Source organism: Strix uralensis, chromosome 9, assembly GCF_047716275.1.
Source record: "Strix uralensis isolate ZFMK-TIS-50842 chromosome 9, bStrUra1, whole genome shotgun sequence".
NCBI lineage: Eukaryota > Metazoa > Chordata > Aves > Strigiformes > Strigidae > Strix > Strix uralensis.
The window spans coordinates 6,122,428-6,142,259 of NC_133980.1; the positions used below are offsets into that span (position 1 = coordinate 6,122,428).

The 19,832-nt window shown below is 36.3% G+C and overlaps 1 protein-coding gene across 3 annotated transcripts in view; it reads left to right on the forward strand.

Moving 5' to 3' along the window:
- Positions 1-19,832, forward strand: part of PRKCI (protein kinase C iota) — a 30,535-nt gene that overhangs the window by 7,033 nt on the left and 3,670 nt on the right. For 2 of the 3 annotated variants that reach the window (XM_074878493.1, XM_074878494.1), the window contains exons 2-17: positions 1,451-1,572; positions 6,246-6,335; positions 7,640-7,690; positions 8,865-8,950; positions 10,263-10,403; positions 11,261-11,315; positions 12,029-12,087; positions 12,540-12,716; positions 13,694-13,791; positions 14,828-14,914; positions 15,543-15,678; positions 16,680-16,767; positions 17,945-18,070; positions 18,173-18,252; positions 19,287-19,376; positions 19,652-19,767. In XM_074878493.1, the coding sequence (XP_074734594.1) occupies positions 1,451-1,572; positions 6,246-6,335; positions 7,640-7,690; positions 8,865-8,950; positions 10,263-10,403; positions 11,261-11,315; positions 12,029-12,087; positions 12,540-12,716; positions 13,694-13,791; positions 14,828-14,914; positions 15,543-15,678; positions 16,680-16,767; positions 17,945-18,070; positions 18,173-18,252; positions 19,287-19,376; positions 19,652-19,767 (1,602 nt within the window). Of the gene's footprint in view, positions 1-1,450; positions 1,573-6,245; positions 6,336-7,639; positions 7,691-8,864; positions 8,951-10,262; positions 10,404-11,260; positions 11,316-12,028; positions 12,088-12,539; positions 12,717-13,693; positions 13,792-14,827; positions 14,915-15,542; positions 15,679-16,679; positions 16,768-17,944; positions 18,071-18,172; positions 18,253-19,286; positions 19,377-19,651; positions 19,768-19,832 lie in introns of those variants that run through there. The other variant, XM_074878495.1, reaches the window with a different exon arrangement.

Sequence of the window (19,832 nt, forward strand, 5' to 3'; positions counted from 1 at the left end):
GAAAGAAGAGGAGCCAATTCCTCAACCACATAATGTGGCAGCTTTTTGACTGCTTTATTCAGATTACTGAAGGGGCGTCATTTCACTATCGTAACCATTTACTGGAGTCTTTCCCCTAACTAATGCCGATCATGCTCATAAATCCATAAGTAGGCAAGCTGCTGTTCTAGAGTGCTTAGAAATTGCTGCTTTATTTTATTCATGATGCTGAATTTAAAGGCGCCTCAGGCAAGCATGTTTATCATGTGTGTTCTCTGCCACTCCTGAAAGTGGTTCAGGTTCAGTGATCACATTATGCTATGTTAAGTCACCTTCTTGATACCACTCTGCCCTGGCACAAGGTGATTTAAAGACGTTTAACTTGCTGCATATGTACACTTCAGTCTGGTAGGTATGTTGATGTTAATTTTGACCAGATACAAATTTTGTCTGTTGCTTCAACTTTTCTTTCCCTCCACCAACTAGTGCTGGCAACTGGCACCAACTGAAACAAATCCCAACTGGCTGAAGTTTTTATGGGAACATTAGTTTCATAGCTCAAACATTGGGCTTATATGAGATGTTTGAAGAGTAGTGTTGTAAATAGCTCTTTTTAAATTTTTTTTTTTTCCCCTCTCCACATTTCTCTGAACTGTATCTCTGAAATCCTTTGTTTAAAGGACTGCAACCTGTTCCCTTTTACAGCCCAGCAAATACCAAGACAATGGGTTGGCATTTTATGTTAACATATTTAAAACACTAGGTTAACTAAATCTTAATCTTAATTAAAACAGGAATCCCCATTCTGCATAACAGTAAAGCAGTAAATTTTAATTCTCCACAATCAAAATATTGTAAGAACATATGCATCTTCTCCAACTAAATTTTGATTGTGTAGATGTTATGATACATTAATGAAAAATATTACACAGTTTTCCTAGCAGATTAGGGGAGATATTCCAGATATTGAAAGTTCCTTTAAAAAGAGATCTGTGATGCTTCTCTTCAGTGACAGGGAAGGAGGACAGAGAGGCATATACTTAGAATTAAAATTCACTACTAATAACTACTAATGAGCAAGCAAAACCAGCAATATGTTAGTGTCCTTCAAAATCTTTGCAACATTTCATTCTTTGGTTTCCACTGGTATATATCTTATTTCTATGTGTGTTTAGTATTCTGTTGCAACTCACTTCATAGTTATTTTTGGCATTTAAATATTTTATTTTTCTTAAGCAAGTATCTGGAGGATTAAATGTCAAGTAGTTGGTAATAAAAATCACTTGGAGCCTGACTTTGCTGTAGGAGGGGAACTTATGTGCTAATGGTTTACTAATATTACTTTAATATTTCTTAGGGGGCTGCAGCAGGGATGAGTTTTATGTTAGTGGTATATGGAAGGCATTAGAGGTGATGATCAAAAGCTACATATTACAGTATAATTTCTCAAACTTATTTTTCTCTTGCTCAGGGACATCATGATAACATATTTTGAACCTTCCATCTCATTCGAGGGACTGTGCAGTGAAGTTCGAGATATGTGCTCCTTTGACAATGAACAGCTTTTCACCATGAAATGGATTGATGAAGAAGGTAAATCGATGCTTGGTTCTTGGTCTCATAATAAATATTTGATCAATATGTTCTTTAACTGTCTAGCTCTCCTTTCCCTTTCATCTTTTCCTTTCCCTCTGCCTTCATAAGATAAGCTTATCAAACATACTTCATAGGTATGTTTTTAGAAATAGTAAATATGACTAAAAAAAAGGTTATCCAGTGCCTTTGTACGTATATCTTAATGGAAAAGTTGCTGTTTCAAATAACTTAGTGTGGAGAGCTCTTTTTTTACCAAATAAATAAAAACTGATTCATTATCAAAATATGAATTCAATGTTGCATTTATTAGGAAGGGAATGGAAAGTATTCCCTTATACTGCTGAAGAATCTCATGGTTCCCTTAAGTCTTAAATCTTTGAGAGTTAAAGTAACATTAAATGATACATATTACAGTACTTATCTACCATATCGATATAAGTTTATAGTTGAATTGTATGTGTAACCAAAACCATTATATTTTGAGTGTTTGTATCAGCTGTTACTTTAGCAATCTGAATTCTGTTAACACATAACTATTAGTAAAACTTCTTCTATTAAAAGAGAAATTGCTTGTCCAAGTAGCTTTTGATCAAAGTGTAGTAGTAACAACCTTGGCTCATCTCTAGCACTTATGTTATCCATGTTAAAGTTTTCCTTGGATGAAAAAAGTTCAGTCTGTTCTCCCTTTTCCTTAACAGATGTAGTCCAGTTGAGCTGTATGTATATATTAGTAGTTTTTTGGAAAAGGTTATTTGTAGTTTCTGTTTTCTTTGTGGAATTGGTGTATTCTACACATAGGTTTTGAGCTACACCAAAGATAAGTCTGAATTATGAAATATCTGCTGAGTTATTTTAGCATGCTAAGTACTTGATGCAGTACATAAAAGGCCATAATGTGCAGTGATTTGTCGGCAGTGATTAGTATTTGTATGCAGTGATTAGCATAAATGATGCTTATAGAAGTGTTTCCTCCCCTTCTCACAGCTTTCCCATTCAAAATTGGGCAAGTGCCAGTTTATTCACAGTTTAAAGCTAAACATGGACCAAAGCTGATTTTTGGGAGTGCTGTATGGGACAGGTGTGTTTAGGGCTGTGGTTTTGGGAATCTGAGCAGGTTTTTGTTCTTTTTTTTTTCTTCCTCTCACCATTCATAAGTTATTTGCACCAGACAGACTCAGTAGAGTAAAACGAACAATGTTTATGACCAGACTTCTGTGCAGAGTTGCACGTTTACTTCATAGTAAGCTTGCTGTTTTGTTTTATTTTGAGGAGCATAATAGTCTTCTCACTGAAGAGGGAGAGTCAGTCATAGTAAGAAGTGCATATCTTTTTAATGAAATATTTGTAGAAATTTTTGTGCAAGTTCAGTGGTTTACTTGAAGGAACAGTTCTGTCTCAATTTCTGCTCTTTAGAGACAAGTTTTTAAAAAGAATGATGCAGTTTGACTTAATTTTCTTTTCATGTATTCACATAGGATTCAATTTTCCCAAGCAATCTGTTTGCTTTAATCATTGACTTCCAGTTTCATATAAGTAGTGAAAAAGTTAATCTGGTGATAAGGAGTGTGTTTAATAAAAAACCCCCCTGTCTCTGAGTAAATCTTGCATCTACAATGTGTGGCTTCTTGCCAAGACCCCAGACTCCTCTTTTCCTCTCTCCACCAATTTTTCGTGTTTTCAGTTGGTATTCTTTTCAGAACAATCATAATTTGTTTTCTTTGAGAATTCCTGTATCACATACTTTTCACTAAAACCATAGGTCACTCTTTAATAGTAGCGTGAGGAAATGTGTGTACAGTGGACTGATTTTTGTTATATTACTATCCATGCTTCTTGTAGTAAAAGACAGGATATGGTATCTAGGCCAGCCTTTCACTACTTACTGAATTGCTTGATCAGATGTGTCACTAAACTGGATTTATTTACTCACTGAAATTTTTATTTGTCATTTACTAAATGTCTTTTTAGCCTTTGCAAGATGTGAAGTGTCTTGTATAATCACTTCCGTTTCACAGAGTAGTGGCACACAAAGGCAGACCTAATTTAGTTGAGTGGAATCACTTTAAAAAAATGGTTGATTCCACTGGAAAATAGAATTAACATGATTTTAGACAATTTTCTATTTTATCTGTATGTGGTCAGTTCCTCTTACCTCTGTCTTGTGAAATGTACTTACTATGGGATGAAATGTGTTTGTCTTCAGTCTGTTTCTTGCTATGTAATTCAAAAGCATTTCCTTGACACTATCTCAGCTTTCTTTAGATGGCTGCGAAATTCTTACTAGTCTGATCTTGTGGAAAGAGCTCATCTGTTTTATATACCTAGTCACCACTGAAAACCCTTAATGGATTAAGACTTCTGCTATCCCCTTTAGATTTTGAAATGAAATTGTGAATCTGAGGGCAGTGTTGGAAAGGATCAGTTCTGTGCTATTGCCATTGTCAGCTAAATTGTGATCACCAGTAACAAACTAATGTGCAAGTCAGATTTAATTCTGCAGCTTCCTACTGATGTCTATAAACCATCTGATCCTAGTTTGACGAATGGTGTATGTTCTTGAGCCTCCTTTTCTTCTGCCAAAGAGAAACACAAAACTGTTTGCACAGGTGTCAGAAACAAATGAAGAAAAACTGGTTTGTTGATTGTCATAGTGAGTCTGAATAAATGTAGTTGTTCCTTCTCCTCCTGCCATGCTCTGTACTGTGTGAGCTTGTGCAGTGAGTTGGCAGTGTGATGTCCAGATAGGTGATACGGTGAAAAATAACTACAGCTGGCTTCAAATAGTAGTTTTGAGGATTATGACATGCAGAAAAGAATAAAGACAGAATGTTGCAAATGGACAGTTTACATTTATTACTAATATTTTAGCAATAGAAAATAATGGATACATTAGAAACAAAACAAATTAACTGGGAAAACTTTTGCAGGGTGAGTTTTAAATATCCCCCTGCCTGCTAGGTGTGTGGTTCTAATGAAAAGCAACACCTGTATTAATTTCGGTATCTTGTAGTACAAAACAAAAAGCAAATAGTTAATAGACTGTTGCTAGTTCACTTTCAAACCATAGTATTGACTGAAGACTCAAAGCAGTAAAACTTCAGATTTGATCCAGTTCAGCTGAGATGGAAATTGTTCTGCCTTCTTCAATTCAGTTACCCACAACCAGTTGACCACTTAAGGGTGTGGGAAGTTGTATTTCTGTTAAAAATTGGAAATGGTATATGACAGTAGACTTGCTGCATGGGGTTTTGACTAGAAAGAAGCTTGTTCTGCTCACATGCTGGAGTGCGAGCAGGCAGAGATAAATCCTGTGTTCTTGCACAGGACATCTTATATAGGTGGAGGGGAAAAAAAAGAAAGTTGAACTAATAACCAGACATATTTTCTTTCTTTGGGGTGGTGATGATTCAGATTCAGCATTGCTTTGAAAATGTTTCAGTTGTAGTATTATTTTGAACAAGGTTTTGTCTTTTGGGGAGATAATTTTTTTATAATGTTACTAATCTGCATTGGACACCGAAGAAAATGTTTTATTACATGGCTGTTCTTTTCAGTCCTTATAGCAGTTTCGAAACACTAACAGACACAGGAGGTCAGTTAAAATATCATGAAGTCTTCAGATGAATTTTGAGAAACAGGTAAAGTTCAGGCTGTGTGTCTGACAGAGTATGAACCAAGTCTAGAATTTAAGGTCCTTCTCGCTCCTGATCCTGAATACAGCAGATCTTTAGCTTGATCTCCTTTGTTCTCCCTCACATCCCACTGTCCCTAGGTTTTAAACCTACCTATGTGCCAAAATTGCCCTGATATATTTAAGTGTTGTTTAATGATTCTGAAATACCTTTGTGGATACAGGTTAGTTCTTTAGAAACATGAAGTAGATATCTACAAAGAGACCTTAGTCAGTCCTAAACTGTTACTTCTGAAACACAGATATGTTAAAGCAATCCAATGCAGTCTTGTCAGAGAAACTTTTATCATACAAGCATTTGGCATGTATTTTAATCTGTTCCATCTCAGATAGTCAACAAAAGTTGCAACTGTTTTATGAAAAATAAAAAAAACCCACCAAACAACCCACACTTTTTTTTTTTCCTGCCTTGGTGCCCTTTCTTTAAGGGATTTTACTTCAAATAGTCCTGAGAGTGTGAAACTAGTAGTTAAAAATCAGAAAAACGGGGTGTTTTCACTTAGGTTACATGATTTGTCCAATGTCTTGATTGAGGTTTGAGGAAAGACTAGAGGTCTAACCTGGTTAAAGTTTTGGCAGTGTTGAAGCAGCTGTGAATATAGAATTGACTCAGTTCTAATTAAAAATCCATGAAACAAAATGGAATCTTAGAAGGATTTTAGGTGCAGGAAGATAACCTGCACCTCCTGTACTGAAATGATGTGTAACCATGCTTGTAGCAGACCAGACCAATGATGTTTTGTGATTATGATCTGCTTGCCTCTTGGGAATAGCTCATATTTTTATTTTGCCTGAAAGCATTCAATATGACTATATTTTCAGATGTACTCTCTGAACAGTGTTAAAAATAAATACTACCACACGACACTATTGTTCTGGTTTGCTACAGTAATTATCTTAGAACCGACTGTGAGGGAACTGTTGAATGGCACAGAACTAATTGGATTGTGTTTTGGATTGTTCTCTTTTCTTTCTACAGGAGATCCATGTACAGTTTCTTCTCAGCTGGAGTTAGAAGAGGCCTTTCGGTTGTACGAACTAAACAAGGATTCAGAGCTTCTAATTCATGGTACGGTGAAATTTACTGTATTCTCACATTTGTACCTGTGAAGTGGAATTTTTACCTTGTGTTATCTGTCTCTTCTGCACTGTTCCAGCCTCCTCAGTTAAAGCCTGTTGTAGCATTCTGTCAAGAGGATGCTGAAGACCATGCACCGTACTTTTTAGCTGTCAGCACTTTGTCAGTGTTCTTTATTAAATTAAGGGAGGAAAAAATACTTTGCTGTTAGTTTATTGATGAAAGACAGCCCCTGTCTCTTTCATTCATTCATCCCAAGTGTCTTCCTGTGCTTGCTGGCAATGAGTGGTAGAAGATACATAGTACAGTGTCTTACACTTTGATAAGTGCTTTAGAGCAGCATCTATATTGGGGGAATAAAAGCTGATGAGCTCCATTTGTGATGCCAGATTAGTCAAAAGTGTGACTTTTCTGAAATTAAGTACTTTAGACCGGTTTTGAGCCTAATAATATTGTGCCCTTGTTTGATATGTAATTGTTCAATTTTTATTTTTCAGGGTTATATGCCCATTTTGGTAGCTTCTGCAGTATATTTTTCTTACTGTTTGTAACTTTTTACAAGTAGAAGATAGATTTCAGTTTAACAGAGATTCTAGCAGAAAAGCAGGGGATCTCTGTAACGAATGTTACTGGGTGTGTTATATGGTCCTTCTGTAAAAGGATGCAAAAAATCTAATTCACCATCAGCTCATTGGGAAGGAAGAGACAGCTTTTCAGTTAAAAAGTGTAAGCATGTGATCTGTTTCCATATATAATATGTATATATATCTGTTTCTGTATATATGTTTCAGTATGCTGTTTGATCTACCCTTTCTCCATTTAGTTTTGTGTTTGATAAAATTCTGATTAAACCAGTGCCAGGGCTCTCTCCCCACTTATACTTCTTCTTGTTGACAGTTACTGAAGCTAAATAAACTGGAAAAAATGACTACTGTAGACAAGATCATATGTAGCTGTTAGGACACCATAATACCGTACATTTATATTAAAGATTTCCAAATTTTGACTGCGATTGGTCACATGAGAAACCAGAATCGTTACTTTTTTCTAGTTACTTTCTTTAGGAAATAACTTGGTTTATTCTGCTTTTTGCTTGTATTTCTCATGTATATTGCTGTTACATCCAGTAAAGGGTTTTGTGGCAGCTTTTCAGCTCACCTGCTCTTGCACAAGGTTTTGTTAAAACGCAGTCTGTGCTGTCTTCCTAAATGGTTGAGTGCCTTTCAAAAGTATTGTGTAAAATCTGTATTTTCTCTGAAATAAAAATTAATCAGAAGTCAATGTCCTTCTTGCAGTATTTCCCTGCGTACCAGAACGGCCTGGCATGCCTTGTCCAGGAGAAGACAGTAAGTAGGCATTTCAGTTAAGACGTACAGAAAATCAGGAATTCAGATTTCCTGTTTTAGATCTTGATGTTATATGGTTTGGCATCCTACACTTATGAATATTAATAATGCAAATCTCTGCAAATTAAATATTTAAAAGGAATAGAAAGTCTTGCTAAACTTAAATGTTGTTTGTCACTTCTGAATCATTGTTAATAAACATTTCACACTCCTGTTAACTATCCATGTCACTCTGCTTTCCTTGCTTTTGCCTCTTCTATTGTGACAGTTTTTTTATCCTATTCCTGTCTTTTTGGTAGTTGCCAGATTGCTGGCTGACTAATGTGAACAAAGGCTTGTAACCAATGGTAATGACTTCTATCACCATTTAGAGACCTGTGGTTAATTCATTTTAAATTGATGTTTAGAGGTTTTGGAGAATACTCCTGATAGTACCTAAGTTATGGTAGCTAATGTACTAGACATTAAAGAGGTAATTTTTCTCTCTGTCTTAAAGTTTTGTAAGAGATCATGTGTATGTTATGCACACACACACATCTGTCAGCTTGATATCCAAGTCTCTGACAAATGAAAATGTGCGTGTTTAAAAGTTAACTTTGATGGTATGGATAATGCTGCTTTTCTGAAAAAATGAGGCTGCAAGCTGAATCAGAAATAGATTTGCGACGCAGTGTAGTTTCGTATATTGTTTTCAATTTTGGTTCCTGACATGTCTCTAGTAATAAAAAATAAAAATTAAAAAATCCAAACAGTGTCAGCTGTGGATATAAAACACTGGAGGATTTGCGCAAACAATCTTATAAACCAGGGCATGCTCCTGAAATTCACCTTCTTTCCTCCTTCCCCTTCCCCACAGCTCCTCCCCAAGTTTAGGTAAGGTAGTGCATACTTTGCTCACAAGTGTTTGTATTGTTAGGGCAGTTTTCCTTCTCTTGACTCACTATTCCTTTTAACTTTGGAAGAGCAGAATTAACTTTGAGTTGATCAGGATATTCTGCTTAAAATTTTCTCCAAAACTTAAGAAAAAAAGATACTTGGAACATTACTCTGTGTTTCTGGAAGCTGCAAGAGTGAAACTGCTCTGCAAATCATTCTACACAGAAACGTCCATGACAAGATGTTATAGTTCTGTGTTTATATTTTTATGGATATAATCATATGTTTTTCCTCTTAGAATCCATTTATCGCCGAGGCGCCCGCCGGTGGCGAAAGCTCTATTGTGCAAATGGTCACACTTTCCAAGCCAAACGATTTAACAGGGTGAGACTCTTGTTGGGTACTTAAAACCACCGTACAGGGATGTCTTACTTTCGTAATTACAATGTCACTGCCTTGAAAAATCATAAGGTAGTTTCATTCTCATTTTTGTTGTTTGTCTATAGCATTTAGACTTTTGGTAACCATGTAGTTTTGGGAAACCTGTTATTAAATTATGAGGAACTTAGGAAAAAAAAAAAATGGTTGCAATTCACTTTACATATACTCTGAAACCATTATATCAATCATATAAAAGTTCCCTTAAAATCTTCCCAGAGGGCAAACTTGAACACTGGCATTACGTGACTGTGAACTGAAAGTACATTTTCAGTTCTTTAACTTCTGGGAGTAAAAAGGTCTGAACTTGCTTACGCTGCATGGACTTTGCTTTCATGACTTTTAAATGAGAAAACGGAGATGTTTCTCCAAACGGCCTGCTTATTATGGCATGTAATCAACTGAAAATAACAAGCTATTTGTAATATTTTCAAGAAGCAATGTCAAATATAATTAGCTAAGGACCAAGAAGGCTATCTGCTGTATTTAGAAAAAGCAACAGCAAAAACCAAACCCAAGATATTTGAATAAGCCAGGTTCCTTGACAGCTTCAATAATCTCTCCTTCTTTTCTAAGCTTAGTGTATTGTGTGCTTAATGCTTGAGATTGTCTCCACTAAACTTCATCTTGAGCATCCTTCATACCTAACTTCTGCTTTTTTTTTTTTTTGACCTTCCTGGTCAAAGGCTGTCAAGGCACCATAGTTTAACTTTCCACTTTTGCTTTCATAGGCACCATGTTTTCATGGTTCGTTTGAGTTGTTTTGTGACTGTCCTTCAGTGAGTGGTGATCTTTCCAATTCCTGTTATCTGGTGATTTAATGTTTTGAAGCTTTTGCTCTGCTGCCTTCCTCTGTACAAATGTAGGACTCATCTACACAGAGAGATGACAAGATACAGAGCAAATTAGCTTGATCACAGCAGCCTGCTGGTTCAGCTGCAATGCTTTGGCCTGGAGTTGGCTCATGCCTCTCTGGGTCTGTGTGCAGCAGAAGAGGCTGCCTCTGCCTGCACCTTTCCATGTAGATGCACAATTTCTGTACAGCAGTTGCTGCGTATTGTTCAGTTGTATTTGGGAGCTCCTCTGTATTGTATCTGCCTGTTCGTTCTTAAACTTTTCACATAGAGACTCTTGGTATAGTGGCAAGTTCAGTAGGGATCTCTCTGATCTCCTATCCTATGTTTTTTTGTTAATGAAAATGTAGCTGAATAGTTTTTCATTTTGGTCTTTAATCGGTTTTGTTGATTTGTTGTTCTAGAGAGCTCATTGTGCCATCTGCACTGACCGAATATGGGGCCTGGGTCGCCAGGGATATAAATGCATCAACTGCAAACTCCTCGTTCACAAGAAGTGTCACAAACTTGTCAATACTGAATGTGGCCGTCATACACTACAACCAGTAAGTAAAACTCATCTGATTGGTTGTCTTGAAAAAACAACCACCAACCAATCAGTCAAAAACCCCTGTTTTATACTAATGGCTTTCAAACTATGGTCTGCAAATGATCACAGTAGATGAAACATCTTTCTTTATGTTTACTGTGACACTTTGCAAGAAAGTTTGGGATTCATTTAGCAGAATGGCAATTTAGTGGCAAGTCAGGAGTCTAATTTTCACATCTGATATTTTTTCCTGTGTCAAATATGAACATATAACTGATATTTATCTCATCCTTCATGATGTTGTTACATAGCACGCGTATATATACATACGCACACGTGTTAATTGACATCTTCAAAGTGAAGCACAGGTAAACCAAATTCTCTAAATATCTGTTAGATTATTAGGCTATTTCCCATTTTACAGAAAAGGAAGATGAAGTGCAGAAGTTTTGACTTTTCTTCCAAAAAATTCAAGTCCCCAGAAAAATTCAGATGATTACTGCTCCTGGTTTAACATTAAAAGCAGACAGCTACAAGTCTACATTTTGTGAGTTCATGGGACTGATATATGTACTGCTGAAGTACTTGAGCTTTTCTGTCTCATTTGTCATCTGCTATAGTTCTTTATTCTGTTGTACTACATTATCACTTCAACAGCTTCTGGAAATGTGTCATAACTTCCAGAAAATAGGTAAAATAAGGACTGCAGTGGTTTCTTTTATTGTGTAGGGATTAGAGTAGTAACTATGATTAATCAAGTTAAAAAGTAGCTAGGTTATATTCCTCAGGGATCATTTATTTCATTTATTCTGTCTAAAATAATGTGTCTCACACTTGGACAGTTTATTACAAAAACCCTGTGCATATTTGCAGGAACCAATAATGCCTATGGATCCATCATCAGTGCATCCAGATAATGTAGAATCGGGTAAGATGAATAATTTTTTTCTTTAAATTACTCTTTAAGTTGCTTAAACATGAATTTGGGTTTTAAAAATGAAGCGAAATAACTTTAAGTAAAATTACTTTAAAACCCCTTCATTACTTTTTTTCATAGGACAACAAAAATAGGACGACTTCTTAATGTGAAGTGGGATATAAATACAAAAATTCCTTAGTTTTCCATATTTATCAGTTTAAGAAACTTGGCTAAAAAGGAAGAATTTAGGCTGTCAGTTATGCTTTTCCATCAGTAAGCTGTGTACTTTAAATGTCCTGATCAAACAAACAAAAAAAACCCTTAACAGGGGGCTTTCTACTGAATCGTAGCCAAAGAAGTTAATTCTTGCAGCAGAGTGATGGTCCTCACACTTGAATTTGGATATAGATGATGAACAGGTTAAACACCAAACAAACCACTGTTCTGCACAAGATTGTCTGTGCATGGAGTCAAATTTAATCTGAAGAGAACTCCAAACATAATTACAGGGTTTTATATTAGCCACATCTGCTTATTAATGCAGTATTGCAAAAAAAATAATTCTGGTGGTTTAAAAAAGAAACAGCACCGAATCAAACAGTTTTGAATACTTAGATGCATTTAAATTGTGTATCTCTCTGAGCTCTTGTGTGTGGAAATTTTAAGACAAAAGAAAACACTGCTGTATCGCTTCAGTCTAATCGTTTTTCTTGCACCTCTAGTGATTCCGTACAATCCCTCAAGTCACGAGAGCTTGGACCACGTTGGTGAAGAAAAAGAGGTAAAGTATCGTAACCATGGTAGCTGTATTCAGAGATTAAAGCCTTTGTCTCTCAGTTTCAAGATGTTAGTAATTTAACTTGTCACAAACTGAACACTAGTACATAAAGCACATTTGGATTGCTCACTCAGGTGTATGCACATATGGCTTGCAAGCTGTTTTATTTTGAGCCTTGACTTGAGATGTGCTTTGATTTTGAAAGTATAGAAGTGCTTTGACTTAGAAGGTATTCCAAACTCCTCCAGTTTAATTTGTTTCTTATCTGTCAAGTCTCCTCTGCCTCCTTTCTTTCCCCTCATGTTCCTTTCCAGGACAGTCCAGTTTTAAGAAAAACAAGTGTTAATTGAATCAGTTGTTTATATTAATTTTGCTGTTTGGTTTGAAATGCTAGATTTTGCAGTTGTTAAAATTGGCAAGCCTGCTTACTAATTTCAAATTATCTTCATCAATAGGCAATGAGCATTAGAGAAAGTGGCAAAGCTTCCTCCAGCCTGGGTCTTCAGGATTTTGATTTGCTCCGAGTTATAGGAAGAGGCAGTTATGCTAAAGTACTGCTTGTTCGATTGAAGAAAACTGAACGCATTTATGCGATGAAAGTGGTGAAGAAAGAGCTCGTCAATGACGATGAGGTAGGCAAGCTTTTTATCAGTAAATCGGGCAGCTCTTCAAAAGAGCTTCAGTATCTACCACAAAACGGGAGCCAGGCTTCTGGGTCTGCAACACTAATTGAAAATTATATGTGCGTTTCTTATACACACTATACTATAGAAGGTTCACAATAGAGATAACCAATTTTGAGGTCGTTATTGACAGACTGATAGCTCACAGCTGCCCTCCTGTGCCAGTGATTTCTGTCATGAGCCTCATTGCCTCTATTGTCAGCGTCTCCTTTTGTGATCAGGACCATCTGCAACAGTGCTCCTGCAGAATTCAAGTTAATAAGCCTGGCTTGCTTCATTATTTTGGAGCAGTATTCCCTATCTCTCCTATTATGTTGGCTTGCTGGGCTGAAAAAGAAAGGGGTGGAGTCTGGTGTTCATATGTTCAGGTTTGGTTTTTTGTCACAAAGGAGAACTCACAATGTTATTTTAATTGCTCTTTAAATTGGACGTCCATCTTAACAATTTGTTTGTAGGTCATACAGTGATTAGTAGAAACTAACAGAATTGCACTATTAAACTGCTAAACACCTCTTTTTGCTGAAGATTTCCCTTGTGTTTCTTTGAGCTACTCTGAAAAGACTCGAGTGACTGTGGTTTGCTATCCAAGAGCTTTTGCATTTATTTTTCCATCTACCATTTATTTCTTCTGCATTTCCTGATGCTACTTTACATTTGTGTGCATCAGTTTATCTTTTATAGATGAGTGTTTTTTCAGTCCTAAGTAGTTACACAACAAAGCTAAAAGTACAGGACACTCAAGACAGGAAAAAAAATAGTATGCTAAATTGTATTACTTCACATTGCAGAACTATATAATATTTAACTTCTTACAGTTAAAACAAGGATGGTAAAACACTTGAATATCTTTCTGCTAATTGTCATTAATACTTGACCTAAGAAGTGCAACAATCCTTTTCTGAATGTCATTTTTCTTAAATGAATAGGATATTGATTGGGTTCAGACAGAGAAACACGTCTTTGAGCAGGCTTCAAATCATCCCTTTCTTGTTGGACTACACTCTTGCTTCCAGACAGAAAGCAGGTAAAGGTCATAAGATAATAAGAAGATAGTCTGATTCAAAAAATATTTCATACTGCTAGGCACCACAAAGGCCCATTTAATACGTTAAGTGTTAGGTAGGCAGCAAAAGTCAATGTACTGTAAATCATTGTAGCATTTTATGAGCAAAAGGCCATGTTCGTCATCTAAGCTTTTCATATTGGTGAGATGGAGAAGAATGTAAAGTACTGGTAGGTACGATGGGAAGGATTCTGGACATGAGGAGAGGTGCAGCTGGTAGGAAAAAAGGCTTAATGATATGAGGTAGGAGACAGAACCTAGAATGGGAGGAAAAAAAGGTTTAGGGAGAGAGAAATTAGAAGTACAAAAAATGAGGAAACTTATCTGACACTTTCATGGACTCTCTGAAGATGAGTCTCTGAGGAAGACTTGGAAAATAGAATCTGAATTTTAAAAAGGAAAACAGTAATAGAGAAGAAAATTATTATTTTCCTCTGTTATAGAAGAGATTGTAGTAGACTAATAAATTACTATTCTATACAGTAATAATTTTCAGTATATATACATTTTTCAGTATACATAAATTATAGTTATTGTATATTTAAACAACATCCTTGCTGTTTGAATAGGTGACAAACTAGTGGAGGGAAGTCAGAAGAAAGAGTATTCGTAATATGCTAATAGCATTAACCAGAAACAAAGGAGATTAAAGGGATCAGGAAGGAAAATGAGAAGAAAAAAGAAAATACTTTTTTTCCCCTCGTTTGTCATAGAATCTGATGTGAATCTATTTATATAGTCACATACATAGTAATGACAAGCAGTAGCTGTAATGGTTTATTTCTTTTAGCAATAAAGGAACTATGTAGAGAAACTTTGTATACTTGATTTTTAACTTTGGGAATTTATTCAAAGTGAAGGAAAATAGCGAAACCGGCGATATTACCAGAGAGATGGGAGGAGTTGAATTGACATTGTTTGATAACAGACCTGTAACATCTCAGACCTCTTTCAGCCTTGTATACAATCATTTGTAACAAACTCCTGTGTGTTTCAGGTTATTCTTTGTTATAGAGTATGTAAATGGAGGAGATCTAATGTTTCATATGCAGAGGCAGAGAAAGCTGCCAGAGGAGCATGCCAGGTATGTCTAATTCAAGATTTCTTGCATCAGAACAGTTGGTTTTCTGATACTGTGCAGTAGTGCAGAGATAATGATGATGAGCTAGAAAATCCTGTCCAGATGTTAAGGATTTAAGAAATGTAAAACTGCATACTCATTTTAATGCTGCAAGCTACCATATTTTTATTTCAAGGAGGAACTGTAATAGGAAGCACTTAGGTGGTGTTTGCATTAGCATTACCCTAGATGACTTCAGTCTGATATTTTTTTTTCTAGAAAAACACTTTTGTGTGTTGGGTTTTTTGTTTTTGTTTTTGGGGTTTTTTTTAAAGGTCTAATGATATCAATGTGTTTCTCTTACAACAACCACTACCAGCTGTCCAGGCAAATGCTGAGTTCTTGGTGCATATGCTTCATCTCAGATGGTGAGATGAAAGGGATGATTTCAGTAGACATTAATATTAATTAAAAATAATTTTTGAAATGACTGTGGATAGAAACATTTGTATGATTATAAATAACTTACCCATTTCTCTGATGAAAAATATGAGCATACATAGGTTTATATTTAGATGTGTCATATTGCCAAGACTGTTGTTGTGGTTTGGGTTTTGATTACCTGAGTAATCAATATCTCTTTCTACACTAGGTTTTATTCTGCTGAAATCAGTCTAGCGTTGAACTATTTACATGAACGAGGGATAATCTACAGAGATTTAAAGCTGGATAATGTGCTACTAGATTCTGAAGGGCATATTAAACTCACAGATTATGGCATGTGCAAGGTAAGATCTAGTTCCTTGTTAATCAGTAAAATCAACAATTAAGAAATTGTAATGAATTAAAAGATGCAGAGGCTTAAAAATGTGAAATGTCAAGGTATTCATTTATACACAGTGCGGACAGGCTGTGTACTCATTTCATTTCTGTAAATAGAGAAAAAAATGCTGAAGTGCACAGACTACATATATATAATGATTATGTTTTTATAAAGCTGCTGTATCAACCTGATGGGAGGGGTAGGCTGAAATAGTCAAGATAACTTGATTCCAAAAAGAGCAAGAGGTTGAAATATATCAGTCACGCTTGCTCCCATTTGGATTCTATGACACTTCCCATTTTCTGTAGAAAAACGCTGTCACTACAAAGACACTGGAGTACAGTTTGACTTTGCCATCGAATTGCCATTATGCTGATCTATTAGAAGTATTTTAAATGCTGTAATTTTGGCTAAGCAACTGAAAAGCATAATCTAATACAGGTTGGAAAGGGCCGCAGGAAGTCTAATCCATCCTCCTGCTCAGAGGGTGCAGGCCAGGTTGCTAAGGGCTTTATTCAATTTGATCTTGAAAACTTCCAAGGATGAAGACTGCACAACTTCTTTGGGTTACACCCCCCAACCCCACCATTCTGCATCCCATGCTCTTCTCTGAAAAGCTTGTTGTCTGTCCATTGCAACACCCCAGTCATGTAAGCTGTTCCACCATGCCTCGCTTATTCCCATTTGCCTCTCGCTGGAGATGTGGTGGAACTTACTGACTAAAACCTCAACAGATGTTGTCATCATGTAGGTACGTGCCATCCTCTTGAGACTCTAGATGCAACCTACTTGGTTTCTTCTGAAACAAGCGGTGATTTGTGTTCATTTACATACAGATTTAAGTATAGTTTTACTAAAACGAAAGCGGTTTATTCAGGATGCTTAATTCAAAACTAAGTTCTTAGCAGAGGGGGAGTGTGGGATCTTTGGCTAACTGAAGTATTTTCTTCCCATCTTTTCTTAAAGGAGGGTCTGAGGCCTGGTGACACAACCAGCACATTCTGTGGGACTCCAAACTATATTGCGCCTGAAATTCTCCGGGGAGAGGATTATGGTAAATGGGATTTCTCACTGCTGCCATATAACTTTCACCTTGTCTATTACTCCTTACTTGAGTTGTTTAGCAGTAGAAAGTATAAATCTCCATTAGACATGAAGTCACTCTTAATTCAGCATCCTGTCTGAAAAAGTAAATAAACCCTTCAAAGGAAGGACAGAAAACATCACACCAAGCAAATAAGATACCATGCCTTCCACATCTTAATTTTTTTTATCAGTCTTGAAGAATAGCTTGAGTCTTCCAAATTTATTATTGTTAATAACTATTTTAAATACTACTGATGATATACTTGCTGTCTTGAATTGTGTTCAGGTCTGGAGCTTGTATTTGGCAGTAGTGATAGTATTAGATACTGCAAAGGGCCTAGATAGTAGATCTCTCTTTCACAAATCTCAGTGTTAAAAATAAAATTGTCTGTGCAACTGCTTGTTCAGGAAGTCCACAAGATTCCTGAAGCAAGAGATGTGAGAGAGTATAGAGGGCTTGCTGTGTGTGTTTCCTATTACTTTTTCCCCCTAAGCTTCCAATACTGTGCCAAGCAGATCTTTGATCGGTTTTCTTCCATTAAGATTTTAACAAGTTCTACAATTAGTTCCAATTTTTTTAAAAAAGTACGTGTAACTTTTAAATGTACTATCTTATTTCAGTTGAATGTCTCTTTCAGACTGGCTTCACCTCTTCCTTCCTTACCACAAACCTTCTAAGCCAACCAGACTTTATCAGCCCCAGCCTAGCTGTTAGAATTTTTTTCTTTAGCAGCAAATAGTACCACAGATATGCTTAGCTCCATAAATGACTGTCGTGCTACTATTAAGAATCACATACTTCCTCCTTGTCCTTATTCCCTGCTCTGAATAACCAATCCCATGTTAGTTAGTAATGACTAGGTTTAAATATTATCTAAATCTTTGTTAAGGTCTTGACACCAACCTTTAAGCTTTTTGCATTTCCTTTTCTTTGTACAGCATTTCCTTCCATTGTGCACATAATGAGCCAAGTAATGTCTAGTACAACTGTTACCTCTCCTTTGTTCAGATAATCAGAAAGACTGGCAGTACTTGTATCTTTGAATTAATTCTTTCTTCTCAAAACATGCCTGTCTGTAGCCCCAAAAGTGTTGGTATTTTTGCTCCAAAATATCTGCAGTAGTGTTTTCTCCTCTGAATTCTAGGCTTCAGCGTAGATTGGTGGGCACTTGGTGTGCTTATGTTTGAAATGATGGCGGGCCGGTCGCCCTTTGATATCGTTGGGAGTTCTGACAATCCTGATCAGAACACAGAAGATTATCTTTTCCAAGGTAAGTACCATGAGTGTTCCTACACTTCAGTGCTTTGTTTCTATGTACTTTTAATCTAACTTTAAAGATGCAAAGGCTGATATGAACCTTGTTTTTTTGCAGTAATTTTGGAAAAACAGATCCGAATTCCTCGATCCCTTTCTGTTAAAGCAGCAGGTGTTCTAAAGAGTTTCCTTAATAAGGTAAGAGCTAAAAGGGACTATTTAAGACTTCTTAAGAGCAGCTGTTTTTTTAAAAGCATGTTGACTAGTTGATGTGTAATAGACATACTTTATCTGCCATAAACAGGGTACAAAAAGTGTGAGGCTAAAGCAGAATTCCAGTGGGGCTGGGAGACCTATTCTAGATACTTATCTTAAAACCCAAGGCTTCAGATTCTGAGGCTGGGATCATGAATAAATTTCAAATTCAAAGGCTTAGAAATGCTCAGAGCGATTTCTTTAACCTGGGGAATTGGACAAACTTACCAGATTTATTTTGGTTCTTGAAGAGAAGCAGCTTAGCAAATCACTCTGACAACTGCTGATGATTTCATCGAGGGAAATGCAGAGGCAGTATGTGCTCACTGCTGGTAGCCAACCAGCCAGAGAGTCAAATGTGTGTGTGTGGTAGTGGACTAGTCCGAGCACATGCTGGCCTTTACTTAGTGAGTGTTAGATGAGTGGAGAGGAAGAGGTACAGGAGAAAACAGATTTGATTAAATTGTTCTAAGAAAGTAATACTGTTCAAGAGCACTGCTTCTTGGTTGTGTGTGCATGTGTGCATACACGTACATGGAGATGGAATTGTATTGTTAAAATAACCTTCTTTCCACTGTATTTATCGGTAACCCGCAGTTACTATCCCAGTGTGATTGCCTGGCATAGTCAGTCTGCTCAGGGAGGGGCGGGCAGGGAGAAGAATCAAATTCACTAACCAAGATGAATCAAATTCATCTAACCAAGTTTGCTCTGAAACATATGATATGTTTAAACAGGTTTTGAATACAAGTGAAGAAAGCTGGCATGGTTGTTTATATAAAATTCCATTAAAGGCTTCCATATATTCATGCCTATTTCAGACAGTAAATTGGAACAGTTGCCAAAATAAAAAATGCTTAGTTCTTCAGTATCCCTTGTAACTGTGGTGTTTCATTTCTCATGGAATTTGTAACACTTGTATTTTATTCATGTGTAGGCCATGGCACCCATTTAGAAATATTTTCTTCCTTGTACAGGATCCAAAGGAACGTTTAGGCTGCCATCCTCAAACAGGATTTGCAGATATCCAGGGACATCCATTCTTTCGCAATGTTGATTGGGATCTGGTATGTGAATGCCCACTTATTTTCTTTGTATACATTATATTTTGGCTTATTTTCTTTGTATACAATGCTGGCTTGACAACGTTTTTTTTAGCATGAGAGATGATGTAAAAACTTCAAAAACTTTTACCCTTTTTACACACAATGAGTACGGTAGATTAATGAAATACTTGTAGAAAGTATACAAATGAAACTTAATAGTAACTTCCAGCCTTGTTTAAAAATAATTCAATAGCTTGTAACTCGTTCTTGGTTTCACTAAGTGCACTTATTCTTAGATGGAGCAAAAGCAAGTGGTGCCTCCATTTAAACCAAATATATCTGGAGAATTTGGTCTGGATAACTTTGATTCCCAATTCACCAATGAACCTGTGCAGCTCACTCCAGATGATGAGTAAGTAATGTAGAATTTAAGAAGTTCTCATAAGTCAGTGGAGTTATAAAACTTCATCTAATAGC